The sequence below is a fragment of the Crocodylus porosus genome, unplaced genomic scaffold, assembly GCF_001723895.1.
Source record: "Crocodylus porosus isolate Cpor-Errol unplaced genomic scaffold, CroPor_comp1, whole genome shotgun sequence".
NCBI lineage: Eukaryota > Metazoa > Chordata > Crocodylia > Crocodylidae > Crocodylus > Crocodylus porosus.
In genome coordinates this window covers 2125618-2139976 of record NW_017728948.1, presented here as the reverse complement: position 1 = coordinate 2139976, position 14359 = coordinate 2125618, and the positions used below count along the sequence as shown (strand labels likewise).

At 53.1% G+C, this 14359-nt stretch overlaps 1 protein-coding gene across 1 annotated transcript in view; it reads right to left on the bottom strand.

Moving 5' to 3' along the window:
* The window catches only part of ADAM33 (ADAM metallopeptidase domain 33), a gene marked incomplete at its 5' end in the record, with an annotated part of 53893 nt that overhangs the window by 5742 nt on the left and 33792 nt on the right, over positions 1 to 14359 (bottom strand). The window contains 8 exons of the mRNA XM_019552558.1: positions 720 to 867; positions 1282 to 1390; positions 3126 to 3203; positions 5491 to 5695; positions 6913 to 7021; positions 8754 to 8949; positions 9787 to 9876; positions 12826 to 13003. Of these exons, the coding sequence (XP_019408103.1) occupies positions 720 to 867; positions 1282 to 1390; positions 3126 to 3203; positions 5491 to 5695; positions 6913 to 7021; positions 8754 to 8949; positions 9787 to 9876; positions 12826 to 13003 (1113 nt within the window). The remainder of the gene's footprint in view (positions 1 to 719; positions 868 to 1281; positions 1391 to 3125; positions 3204 to 5490; positions 5696 to 6912; positions 7022 to 8753; positions 8950 to 9786; positions 9877 to 12825; positions 13004 to 14359) is intronic.

Genomic DNA, 14359 nt, shown 5'->3' with positions numbered 1-14359 from the left:
ACCCCGGTGCTCTTTCCTGCCAAGGCAGGGGGTCGGACTAGATGATCTACCTAGGTCCCTTCCGACTCTAGCTACTATGAAACTATGAAACTATCCAGGGCATGGGGGATGCCAGGTCATGGAGATGGCGGCTGAGCCCATGACCCCAAGGGTCATCCAGCCTCTGGCATTAACAGTCACTGGATACACCAAACAGGGAGCAGTGGGGTGCTGGGGGCAGGACTCAGACCCAAGGGTCCCCCTCCTTGCAGGGCAGTGCCCGTCTTGCCCTCTGAGCTCACATCTGGTCCCATCTTGCCCGTCTCCTAGGAGCAGGTGAAGGAGTGGGATTTGGGCAGTGCTCCCTGCTGGTTAGGGCACTTTGCTAAGAAATAGGTTCGGACCCCCGTGCGGCCGCGGGGGGCCTCGACCCCGGGTCTCCCGCTTCCTGGAGCAATCGCCGTCCTCCAAGCCATTAGGTTGGTGGGACATGGTGGGGATGCTACCACTGCTCTCTCCTGCTTTCACAGCATTACGAGTCTTCCCAAGAGCAGCAGGATCTAAAACCCATATTGAAGGGGCCTGACTTAGGGCACCCTTAGTGAAGTTAGCTGCACGGGTGCTGCTTGCCCCTGGGGAGGTGGTGTGGGGTTTGGGCCCATGCGTCTTGCCACGCCTGCCTCCTCTAGTGAACCGACCCCAACTCGTCGCGCTGGGTGGCCAGCGCCGGCGGCACTCACCTGCAGGTCTCCAGGCACTTCATCTCCTTCCACCACTTGCTGAGGAGCGAGTGCTCCCGGCGGTAGTAAAATTCAAGTCCGAGTACCAGAGCAAAGATGAGGGGGAACAGCAGGAAGACCAGCAGGACAATTATGATGGTCTCGTGGTCTGCGGGAGAGGCAGAAGAAAGGTCAAAGGGCTGCACTGCCCTCTCCCTCGGCTCCCGTCTTCCAGGCAGCGTCTGCGGGAACGTGGGAGCTGCATCCACGCTCTCCTACAAACCAGCAGAGATGGCTTCCCTTTCACTGCTCACCCTGCGGGCTCAGACAGCCGATACGAGGGCAAGTCCCAGCCACACGCAGGTCTCCCTGGCATCGGCCAGGCCTTTGGGTACCCCGGAGGCGCTAAGAGCTGGCAAAAGCTCCCCATCCACCTCGGGGGTTCAGAGGGAGATCGAGGTGGAGACAGTCTGTTTGCAGACTGCCCATCACTACTTTCTCCCAACTTCGCCACTCCTGTGTCCCCATCCCCGTACCAAGGAGGGGACTCTGTCCCACCCCTGACCCACCAGCCTGGACTCACTGTCATACTGCACTGGGCCGCTGTCCACGCTGCCCCCCAAGCCTGGCTTCTCGCAGAACGGGGGAGCCCAGCCCGCATTGCAATGGCAGTTCTTGTTGCTGTTGCAGACCTGGGGAGGAAGGGAGAGGAGGAGCGTCAGGCGCCGCGCAGGCGAGGGGAGGCAGAGCCCGCCGGCGACGCACCGGGGGGTCCTCGCGGGGAACACGGGCATTGCCAGGGTTCGGCTCAGCCCTTTTGCATCCGCCCCCTGCACTGCTGCTTCGGCGCTGGAAGAGCTCAAAGCCGCCCATTCCTGCGTGCTGGTCAGGCCTGCTGCAACCGCGCCCAGAAACCCACTCCCACGCTAGGTCACTCTCCTCCTCCCGGCCGGATGACCAGCTCGGGCCGCTATTCCAGCTCCAACACCGGCCAGCTCACTCCAGTAGAAGTGACCCTATCTCCGTCGTGCCCGGTCTCCTGCGTCACACAGAGGCAGAGATGGATGCTGTGCAAGGACGCAACAGCGCCGAGCCCACGCCCCATGACAGCAGCCTTCCAATACCTGAAGGGCTGCCATAAAGAAGGAGGAAAACACCTTTCTCTCTTGCTGCAGAGAGCAGGATGCAGACCAGTGGCTTGAAATTGTAGCAAAGCAACCTGAGGTTGGACATCTGGAAAACCGTCTTCATCATTCGAGCAGGGAGGCGGTGGAATCGATGCCCGGGGAAGGTGCGAACTCTCCATCGCTGGACATGTTCAAGAAGAGGATGGACAAACAGGGGATGATCTAGGTACAGCAATGCCTGGGCTTTATGATAGGTATTTCCCGGAGTTATGGGCTTTGCTGGTTGTCCCGTGCCCCTTTCTGCTACGTGTGTCTGGGTGTTTTTAAACCTCTCATCTCAGGGTGCTGGCTGCAGACAAGGCTGGGACTGAGCCAATGCTCCTGCTGGGATTTAAACACAGAGGTTCCTGGCTAGAGGGTCCTGCTGCTCAGGGTCAGACCGATCGCCGGATTTGGGGGCAGGAGCTTTACCCCAGGGTCGACTGGTGAGGACTGTGGGGGCTTTTGCTTCCTCTGTCGTGAGTGTAAGGATCTCTTCAGCATATATTAACAGCCTTTACAGCAGAAGGATGCTGGCTGCTGCTTCGTCGGCCGCAGGTCTTCTGTTCTGCCTTGTGTTGTGCCAGGGCGCAGGTTTGCTAGGAGGTTAGAAAACCGGTTTGTAGGGGATGGTTTGGATAGGGCCGATGCTGCTCCAGGCAGAGGGTGGACTAGATGCGACCTCTGGAAAGCTCTTCGCCCCTGTGGTTCAAGGATTTTGAGAATAGGGTGGACGGACCCGGGCGTGCACAACGCCGCCCCCAACCCCAGGTCCTAACTCATGGGCGAGCTCTTGTTGGCCGACTGGTAAGATGTTGCCATACACACTGGGGTCAGATATACCATGAGCAGAGAGAGCAAAACTTTGCTGCTTGTCAGCTTGATCCCTTCTACCCCATGAAAGCGATGAAACCCGTGAACCAGCTTCCTCTGTGATCCCCGCTGCGTTTCTGGTCACTGATGGGCTCTCAGCTGTAAGAGCCATGGGATCGACGCTCTGAACACTTCCAAACCCGGGAAAAGGTCAGATCCAGATCTTGCAGCCGATCCTTGTCGTGTCCATAATCACCCAGGCTGCATCCTCCACACCAGTCCAAGGTGCAAACCTCCTCACTCGGGCCTATCGGACCCAGAACGGGCTGCTAACACGTCAAGCGGATGCTGCTTCACGAGGCTTGTGTCCGAGGACGGCTGGTTTTCCTGCAGGATGCAAGCCCATCTCAGGACCCCCCCCCCCCGCAGCTCTCGGGCAGTGACTTACCCCATGGCCATTGCAACGGGAAACACATTTCTCCAGGTCAAAGAAGGAAGCGTTCTGGCACCGGCGATCCTTGCAGACCTGAGTGCAAGGGTAAGCGAGAGTTAGGGGAGAAAGGCGAGACAGGAAGGCGAGACCTCACGCTAGAGCTGGACTGAAACGGTCCAGCAGGACATTTATCTGTCACAAGGTGCCGATTTGTGGAAACAGGCACGTTTGGCACGAACGTGTCCGTGTCCAAGCAACGTTCAACCCTCCCCAGACAGCATTCCCATGGAAATCTCCTGGCCTTGCCAGCAGCTTGTCCACTTTCCCATGCTCCTCTGCTTACTGCTCGACAGTCTTGAGAGTCAGTGATGGAGCGAGGGCTCTGCAGCCCCTTCCCGGGTGAGCAAGCAGAAAACTTCTGGCTTGCTTTTCCCCAAACTGAACCGGTTCCAGCCATCGCCCCTGTGAGAATTGCCACGATCGGGATCTTTCTTCCCAATCTGGGGTGAAGGTTTTATCAAAAGTCCACAGTTCTTCACACCAGGGAGAGGCCGTTTCCCAGCAGCTCCATCCCAAGCCAGCCCGAGCAAGGCCTAGCAGTGACAAAAAGACTGGGGCCACTGGCTCCAGACACATCCCGGCTTTGCTCCCGGGTCACCACAAGTGCTGAAGCCCTATGAGATATCCAGCCCACCCTCCTCGCAGCTGGGCCCCAGAGTCAATCCTACCTGGCCCATATTTCCCACCACTCATAACTCTCCCAGGGAAGAGCCTTCCTAGCCTAACTGGCCTCCTTCAGCAAGCACTTTGGGTGAAAAGTGCCCGTGCAAGAGCTAGGCAATGGCAATGATGATCAGGTTTCCCACTGACAAGCAGCAAATTCATCAGAAAATGCACCAGATTTCCAACTAGTCTCAGGGGGGGGGTGGTATTTCTGGGGGCGAGATCCCCAAAAGAGAGGCCGATGGCAGGGGTGACCCAGTCTCCCAGGGTTAAAACACATGCTCAGGATGTATGATCCATGCAATTCTCTCCTCTGTCTGTGTCTCGCTTCACCTCAGGCTGCCCGGTCTGTCAGGCTGGGAGGTTTTCTCGGGTATGACATGCTTGAAATCACTGGGAAGATCTGCTACACTGTGCAAAATACTCAGTCCCCAAGATAAAGAGCAAGAAAGAAAGAATAGCTTTCTTAGCTCGATTGTGGAAATTTGCATGAAGGTGATGGCTGAAGCCAGCTCAGTTTGGGCAGAAGAAAGCCAGAAGCACTAGACCAGGCTCCCCAGAGAGGCGGTGCAGTCTGCATCCTTGGAGGTGTTTAAGACCCGGCTTGACAAAGCCTTGCCTGGGATGATGTAGTTGGGGCTGGTCCTGCTTGGAGCAGGGGGTTGGACCCGGGCTCCTTTCACATCTGTAGAGACGGTCACTTCAGGTCAGGGCTGCAATCTGGAGGCGGCAGGTCTCCGTGTGACCTCCTGAGGTCCCTTCAACCCTCATTTTCTATGATGCAATGATTGCAATACCCTGGAGGTCTGGGATGATGTAGCTGGGGCCGGTCCTGCTTTGAGCAGGGGGTTGGACTAGATGTGACCCCCTGAGCTCCCTTCCACCCTCCTTGTCTGTGATTCTACCTCTACCCTTGAGGTTAGACCATGCACTGATGAGACAGGGCACCTGGGATCCAGCCCCTCCTACAGCAAAAGTTTAATTATACTACAAGTATCAGAGAAGATAAGTGCTCCCGTGCTTCAATACCCAACAGCAGGATGATGTCAGCTTGCTCCGGAAAGGCAGTTTCACATCCCTCTGCAGTGAAAGTGGGATTTGAACTGGGGTCCCCCCCAACCTCGACTGATCTAACCACCTCCCTTTCTTCCTCTTACACATGCTGGAACGTGAAATGTGCGGGGTTGATCGCAAACTGACCAGTGAGGGTTTTTTTGGGTTTTTTCCACAGCAGCAAGAAGATAAAATAAAAACAAAGAAATGAAGTTGGTTGTTGCCACAAAGCTAAATATTCCCGAGTGCTCATGGGGTCATTTGCCAAACAGAAATAAGTCAAGCAACCGCACGGCTCTATCGGTGACCCTGGAGAACGGCGCGGAGACCTGGCACCTCCAGACCGCAGCCCTGACCTGAAGCGACCGTCTCTACGGATGTGAAAGGAGCCCGGGTCCCTCCTGACTGTCACCAGGGAGACTAAATAAGATGGAGATGGGGTCAAGCATGCCCTGTTGGCTCTGGACCCCTGGCCTGGCTCAGTCCCGTCCGTCTGCAGAGGTTAAGGGCTTCAGAGGCCGTCTCCTCTCAACCCCTGGTGTTACCTTGTCCCGTGCTCGGCTTGGCAACACCCCTTGTGCTCCGTCTCTCCTGGCTGGCTTACCATGCCATCCCCGCACTTGGTGCCGGTCATCACCAGCCCCGGGTCGGACAGGTCGCCCTCGTCGTCCTTTGTGGTGTAGACAAACGTGCCTCTGCATTTCACCTCCCGCCCATTAAACCGGATGGTGGTGTCTATGGAGACCGTGTTGGTGCCTTGGGGCTTCTTGGCAGAGCTCTGGCACTGGATCTTGCCGCACTTGGCGTCTCTAGAGAGAAAGGTGCAAAGACCAGGAAGAAGGCAGCCAAGAGGGGGGCTCAGGTGCAAGGTCGTACAGGCGGAGTCTGCTACCTCCTTCCTGCTGGACCTTTTGTATGTGCCACGTACCATCTTGACCCATTGACGCCCAATACCCCAGCCCAGGGTGCTATCATCTGTCCTCACCCCTCACCCCAACACCGTGACACTCCCTTGAGCACCAAGATCAGCATCCGTCTGCCTGGCATGATGATCCCAGCCCTGCCACGATGCTGGGAGAGGGGGACACTCTGACCCCATGCAAACGGCTCTGGTCTCTACAGGGAACAGGACCAAGATGACCCACAAATGGCTTCATAAAGAGAGCGTATGCAGTTGAGTGTCTCAGCATGGACCGATCCCATGATGCCAGTGTGTTATTACCAGGGATCCTGTTTTTTTCTGATAAAAAAAAATCCCCAATTTTCAGATTTAAAAATGTAACCCAACATCCACATTTTTCCATGATTAAAATGAAACGCCACTAAATACATAGATACAGATATAGTGGTCCATGATTAAAATGAAATGCCACTAATATAGATAGATAGATAGATAGAAATAATGTGATAGGCCAAAGTAATATGATAGATAGATAGATATATTCATACATGCATACCTAGAAATAATGTGATAGGCCAAAGTAATATGATAGATAGATAGATAGATAGATATATGGCGTTTCATTTTAATCATGGAAAAATGTGGATTTGGGGTTACTTTTTTAATCTGAAAATTGGGGATTATTTTTTATCCCCCAAAAAAACAGGATCCCAGATTATTACTGGGCCATTACCACTTGGCTCCCAGACACAGACTAGCCACAGTGGAAAGCCTGGGACATCACGCAGACACAGCCAGCGCCCATATGCAATGCTAGAAGGAGAGGCCCAGCCTGGCTTCCAGCTTGACCGAGGGACTGGCAGGAGCCCCCCTGGACCGGAGGACTGAGCCCAGGCCCTTCAGCACACGGCCCCACCACCCAAGTGGGAAGACTGGCCTGGAGCAATTAAGGAGGGGCCTGCAGGCTGGCATCATCACCAGAGCCAGCTGCTGGGACACACACACACACACACACACACACACACACACACACACACACACACACACACACACACACACACACACCACCATCACGCTCACCAAGCCGGTGTGTCGCACGCGTGGGTGCAAACCCACGGCACCTACCTCCTGTCACACTTCATGTACTGCCCCTGGCTGTCCTTCCCGCAGTTCCCGTACGTGTTGCCGGCCATGTTGACGTCTTGGAAGCAGGCGTCGGGAGCCGGCCAAGCACCTACGGGGCAAAGGAATAAGTACCCCGATGAGATCTGGGCCGATGTCCCGAGAAGCGCGGATAAGGAGGGGAGAGGCAGGCGGCTGCTACAGCCAGGAGCAGGGTCCGGGAGAGCAGCCTGTGGCGCAGGCACAGAGCGATGATGCGAAGAGGAGACGGAGATGGAGACCGAGCAGCGGCTTTTGCTCTGCGGCTCTGCAGGGGAATTCAGTCTCCGGGGGCCCAATCCCAGCACCTTTCACCAGCTCTCAGGCACGTACCCCGAGGCGGGACACGGCCCTGCCCAGCAGGTAGCCCTAGCAACACACTAGTGGGAAGACTCTCCATCATCCCAAACCAACCCTCCTGCTTGCTAACCCACAGCCGGCAGGACAGGCTCCCCTAAGCCCATGCACAGTCCTCCTGCTCACTGGCTGTGCACGAAGGTGCAGCAGTGCAAGGCAGGGATCCAGCATACCATATTTTCTGACGCAACAAGATACACGCCTAGTTTTTGAAAGGCAGAATGAAAAGAAAAAAAAAAAATCTTTCCTATCATAAGTAACTGAGTAATAGCAGCGAGGGAGCTGAGCTGCTCCACGAACCACTGGCAGATATGACTTTTGGTTTTGCTCATAAGCAGCAGAAACGGCTCTTACCATATTCCTCGCATATAACGCACACTAAAATTGGCAGCAGTTGGGGTTTGTTTGGGTTTTTTTGGTGGGGGGGTAGGGGAGGTGCGTGTTGTATGCAGGAAAATTTGGTATTCGTCCCCCTGTGTCGCATCATTTGCATGTGTTGTGTATACCGGGGCTCGCAGAGAGGTGCTGTGTTAAGTGTGTGTGAGGGGGTGGAGTAAAGTCACATCCGTGTGTAAGTACATGTATCTGGGTGCCCACAGTGACAGGAGCACACACTGGAGCACATCTGGAAGCACCAGGATGTCACTAACTCAGCTCCTTTTGGGAAAGCCCAGGGCAGCGATGGGTGGAGTGGTTTCCCATTGCCTCGGTGTAGACAAGCCCCCGGTGCCTGGTCACACAGGCAGAAGGAGGAAGATACTTCGGTGTCCTCACACAGCCAGAATAGCCCTGCCGGGAACCACAGTGCTACCATTCACTGAACCTCTTGTGGTGGGGGTGTCTGCCAGCCCCCTGCTTTAGCACTGCTGGTTTCTTGGAGGGTTTTTCCCCTTCCTCTGAGGCGCTGGGATGCTGGATATAGTTCAGGCCAGGGGTTTCTGGCAGGGTGCACTGAGGCTCCTCCTCGTACTTAGCAAACCCCGAGGGTCCCGACTGGAGGGGCTTGCTCTTCCACTCAGGGTCAGCCCCACCAGCAAATGTGGGGTTAGGTTGGCACAGACTGCGTGGGGGTTTGGCTTTCCTCTGTAGTGTGGGGCAGGGACCTTTTCCTAGGATCTTCTACCTAAACGGACCGACTCGTTTCTCACCCCTGCAACAGCAGGGCATCATCCCCCCTGCTTTTGCCTGTAGCAAATCCTAGGGCACTGCTGGCATTTCAGGCAATGTTTCCTGTAGCGGCTGCAAGGGGACTGGAGTCGATGGTGGCACGAAGGCCATTTCCAGCCTCATATTCCCCTGACTGCACGGGGGAATGGCCAGAGGTGCTGGGTACCCAGGGAAGCAACACCAAACTGCAACCCGGTTGGCAGCTGAGCGGCCAAAGCCTCCAAAAGCCCCGAGCTGTCAGTGCCCCCCACCATGCAGCTACGGAGGGAAGGAGGGCGCACCTGGTCCCCAGAGCTGGACGCACTGCTGCTGGTGTGTCAGGCACATGCCGTTACTGCAGTACGCCTCTCCACGAGCACAGCTGGAGCCGTCTAGCAGGTATACATTGGCTGGGCAGTAGGGTGAGGCCCCGGTGCAGTATTCAGGGAGGTCACAGGATCCGGCTTGCTCCCTGCACATGGTCCCGGCCATCTTCAGCTGCCAGAACAGAGGTGGGGGGAGAAACAGAGTCATTTGCACCTCAGGCTCATCAGCAGCACAAGACCGTTTGCAGGGGACAAGGCAGCCCTCAGATCTCCCCATCCCTGGGGCCCACGGATGGCCAGGACAAAAAGCCCAGGGCTCCAGACTCCTAAGGTGGGGACCCAGTGACAAAAGCAGCCAGAAGTGCCTGGTGGGAATCTCACAGGATTGTGGCTGGTCCTTTTGCTCAACAGCCACTATCTTGGGAGCCAGCAGACAGGAAGGTAGAGCAGAGGCCTCAGTGCCAGAGCTGGGAACTGGATCCCACCACTGTGAGGATGATCCAGTGCCAAAACCGAGCAGCCAGTTACCAAGAAGCTATTCTGAGCATTTATAATGCAAACAGGAGATGCTTTGATGGAGAAACTGGGTGAGCAGCAGGTGCCTCTAATGATTTTTTAAACACAAATGTTACTAGGAAATAAAGCAAGAGTGTATTTGGGCTTGTTCTACCATCCCTTGGCAAGACAGGACCTGGACATTCACATCAGCGGTGGCAGCAGCGATGGCAGAGGTAGGGTAGCACGGCCAGGCCAGTAGCAACTACAATGACCAGGCTGGGCTGGGTTTAGTTTTTTTTGTTAGCATCACAGGAAACGCCCATAAGAAGTTGGTTTTACTCCACTTCGGGACAAACTCAGCCGTCAAAGTACTGGGTATGCTACGTTCCCCCGGCTCCGATTACACACACCTGCCTTTGAGCCGGACCACAGGCTGAGAAGGAGTTTGCTGGGTCGGCTCCTGTCCCAGCCGAGTCCCTCCCCGCCCCACGCCAGGCCAGGTTGAAGGTACCTTGCAATATTGACAGCAGTCGCCGTGGGCACATTGGGCTCCGGCTTTGAGCGTGCAGTTGTGTGCATTGCAGCAGGGGTTGGTGCACTCCTGCATGGAGAGAACAGATGCGGGGGTGAGCTGGATGGCAGGGCACGGCAGCACCTTTGAGGCTAACAGGTGCGGAGGGGCAGGGGCTTGCGTTCGTCTTGGAGGTGCCACCCTGCCCTGCCTTCTGCCTGGCTCCAGGCCAGCAGGCTGCCCACCTTCCTGCTCCGGGATCAGCTGGGGGCTGCTGCTTCTTCTGACTACCCTAGCTCATCTCTCTGGGGCTGGCTTCTACAGACCCTCCCCTCCAACAGGACACCAAGCAGGGCTAGGTCCTGCTGCACCTATTAGTCACTTAAAGTGCATTTAGGCACCTGATTGTGAGTCTGTTCCACCCTGCGGTAACTGTTTTGCTGGGACTTGGGCAGGGTGGCATAGGATCCCACCAAGAGCCCACCAGTCAGAATAGCACCTGCCCCTTTGCACTCCCAGACCACTCCCCAGCTTTGCTGTTGAAGTGCTATATCAAAAAAAGGTGAGCGTACTGTATTGTCTCGCATACGACAAGCCTTGGAATATAATACACACCTTGTTTGTGAAAGGCAGAATGAGGAAAAAAAGATCTTTCCTTGCATAATAAAATCTCATTAGTTCGACATCAGAGCCTTCAAAGTGCTGGATACCTCAAAGTTATTGTCACTCCACAGACAAAAGGATACGTTTTTGTTTGCATTATGAGCTAGAGAAGTCAAAATATGGCTACTCTGAAATTCAGAGCCATTTTTTGGTCCTTTGCACCATAAACCCATGAAAACTTGTTTGTCTGCTTCAAAGTACAGTAATACTGGGTGCATCTACACGGTCATGAACGCGCCTTAGATACTGTGCATTTAGTTTAGTACTTGCTTAAAAAAGTCATAAGTGAATGCGCAGTACCTAAAATGACTGTGCAGTAGCACCAGCGCATGGTTATTACGTGACACTTACTGTGCATTAGCCTAGTAACACTGCGCAGTTGGCTATTAGCACGGTTTGTGCTGTGACACGCTACTGCACAGTGTTTTTAGGCTAATGCGCAGTAAGCGTCTCATGTAGACGCACCCACTGCGTAGATAACACTGCAAAATTAGACGTGGGCCAACAGACACAAGCTAGTTAAGGAAAAGTTTCGGCTAGACATAGGGAAAAACTTCTTTTCCAAATGGGTAGCTAGGATCTGAAACACACTCCCAGCAGAGGTGTGCAGTCGCCATCTCTGCCGGTCTTTAAGAGGAGGCTGGACAAATACCTCGTTTGAGCCCAACTACCTCCTGCCCATGGCAGGAGACCAGACTTGATGGTCTTACAGGTCTCTTCCGGTCCTTCTTTCTATGACTCTATGATTAGTCTGCAGAGACAGGGAACTTTTGTAGCACATGGCTTTGTAAGCTGTGCTCAGCAACAGTCCCCACTGCGTTCCAGCAATAATTCCAGCCGTGCGCGAGGCCAGTGCTGGTGAACATCAAGGCAACAAAGAGGAAGAAGAATGAGTTAACAATTTCACAGAAGTTCAAAGTGCCATACCAAGTAGATAAGAAAGCAAAATCCCAAATGGAAATCTCTATATGGCATTTGTCCTTCTATAGTTTCAACCTATTTGAAGAATCAGGATTTGATAGAGAAGATGGCAATGGGGAAGGACACAAACTCGGGATGAAGAAAAGAATCCGAGGTGCAAAGCATTTGGATTTAGAAAAAAAAATGCTTTAAGTGGCTTTGTGACGTGAGGGTCGATAATATTCCAATATCTGTGCCACTACTTAAAGAAGAAGCAGATTAAATTGTGATGAAGCTAGAAATTGAGTTTCGGTGTTTTAATGCTTGGCTCCAGGGACTCCAACATCATCACAGCATCGTTTAGCTTTTTGTACGGGGTGAAGCCTATTCCATCAATGTCGTGGTTGCAGAAAATTAGCATCAAGGTGTGAAGCCAATTCTGGACAAACACACGCTGAAGTTTTTGTTCAATGAGGAGGAGGCGGGACGTTTTCTTCGAACCTGCAGCCTGAGTGGACACTGGCACGTAAAGGAGAAACGTGTCGTGGTGGAAAGAAGAGCAAATAAAGGCTCACCTTGCTAGTCAGCTGCAGTGCAGATGGCAGTAGGAAACTACAGCTACTAGTGGTGGGGAAGTTGAAACCCCCCCCCGGTATATCAAAGGCGTGAAACACTTGCTGTGCTTGTGCACAGCCAACACAAATGCATGGATGATAATTAAGTTGTTTCAAGAGTGGCTGTTCCAATTTCAACAGAGAATGGCATGCTAAAATTGAAACGTGCTTCTGCTAATTGATAATTGAGCCCTCAATTGGGAAGGATTAGGCCCAAAGCATGTGCATGTATTCCTTCTCCCAGCAAGCACCACGAGCTACATGTAGCTCCCTGATCAGGGAATAATGCACCATGTTAAGATGGTGTACAACTGGCACGTATCTCCTGCAGGAGGTTTTGCAACAGATTTGCACAACTGGGACCTTCTTGATGCTGTGAAAAAAGTTGTCATTGCATGGGATAAAGTCCACCCCATGTCATTGCAAACTGCTCCACGAAGGGTGGCTTTGGCACCAACGCTGCCAAAGAAACCAAGTGCGAGCAAGACGATCCTGAGCTTCAGGGAGAAATGAACGGTCCCACCAACTTCCAAGAGTTCACTAACAGCGATGGTATGGCATCAACTTTTGCAGAAGAAAGCAGTAAAAGAACAAACGAAGCCACCCCCAGGCAGGAAGACGTGGAAGAAAATGAAGAAGCAGAAGAAAATGTGGAGCTGGATCCCGAGCAAGCATGCAAGTTTAAGAAACCGAGAAAGATTATCTTGATATGTCCTGTACAGTGGTTTTATCCCAAACAGGCCTGCCCAGAAAACCCCATTGCAATGACCTGCAAAACCCCCATTGCCGCAGCAGATAATCCCAGCGCCTCCTTGGGCACGGTGACGGAGCCCAGGTCTCCTTCCAGGGCCAGGGGACCTACCTCCAGCTCCCCACAATCGCACTCCTCCCCATCCTCCAGGAAGCCGTTCCCACACTTCTTGCCCACCACCAGGTCCTTGGTGTCGGGCATGTTGAAGAGGCACATCCCGCCGCCCTTCAGGAAGTAACTGTCCAGCTGCCTCTTGCTGCAGGAGCTGAAGACGCGGGGGAAAGGGTGGCTGTGGGGGAGAAAGGGAGAGGTGGGGAGGCGTTGAAATAGGAGCAACCAGTTCACATGGGACAGGACAAGCTACAAGAGCAGGAACGGCTGGTAATTAGCACAGGATCTTGCAAGCACACTACTGTGCGTACACCTACGCAAGCACGCTACTGTGCGTACACCACTGATACGAGGCAGGTCCCGTGCCCACAATCAACCACTAATGAAGCAAAAAACCCCTCAAGAATAGAAAAACCAGCTGCATCTCATCCTTCAAGGCAACAGTCCCCTAGCAGGGCAGGCTCAGGAATACAAATCAGTCGGGACCAAAACCAACAGCCCTGGAGCTGTTCAAATCCATGCCCAAACGAAGCCACAAATTTGGCAAATACTGGAGGGGAAAGAAAGCTCTATTTTCCATTAGGAAAAAAAATTGTAATTCCAGGGCTTGATAGAGCAAAACCAGCTGGAGTTTGATAACTGGATGTTGTATACAGGAAAATACAGCCTGCAACATCCCCATCCATGATGATCACTGAGGATGAATGCTCTTACTAACTGGCGCAGGAAAATGTCTCTTTGGGGCAATTTAAATACTGCAGTTAACAATACAGCTCCTTTTTTCCCCACCCTGAAAAAAATTAAAAGCAACATGGAGGAATCCTGATTTGCCCAGTGAAATAAAACAAAAAGCCAAGCAATGATATACTCTGAACAGACAGGGCACGGGGTAGGTTTCATGGTATATCCTGAAGAGAAGACACAGAAATAGATGACATCTGCACAAGCTGCTGTAAAAGTAGCAAGAACTCACCTTCCTCGGCTTTGCAACAGCCTGGGGGAGGGGTGTTATCGCTCTCTAAAATTATAGCAGCAGAGGAAGCAGGCTGCAAGCTATAGGCTGAGCACCTATTGTCACTTCCTCGCAAGTCATCTGTGGGATAAAAACTTCTCACTTTGGGTCACAGCCCAGAAATAACTATTTGTTTTTCTATTTCAGAGACATCTCTTTAGTCACAGGAAAGGGGAAGGGATGTGTCAGTTCTGGGGGATTAATGGTTTAATACATCCTCAAACACATTGATCTGCCCCAACACACCTCTAAGTGTGCAAACAACAGATCAAAACTTGTTGCTGTTGTTTTTTATTTTTTTTTGCACTGGGGAAAATTTCAAATTTTCCACCGAAAAACTGAAAGTGAACATTTTGACTGAAAAACCCCAAGCCTGTCTCCTTGGTCAAATTAAATCTCCCATGATTCGCTACGGCAGTGGTTCTCAACTTCACCAGACCTAAGGCTGAATATGCCAGCTCTTTGCTTTCATTTGTTTTTTTGACAACGGGCAAATACTAGAGCGTTTCTTGTGTTGCGAGC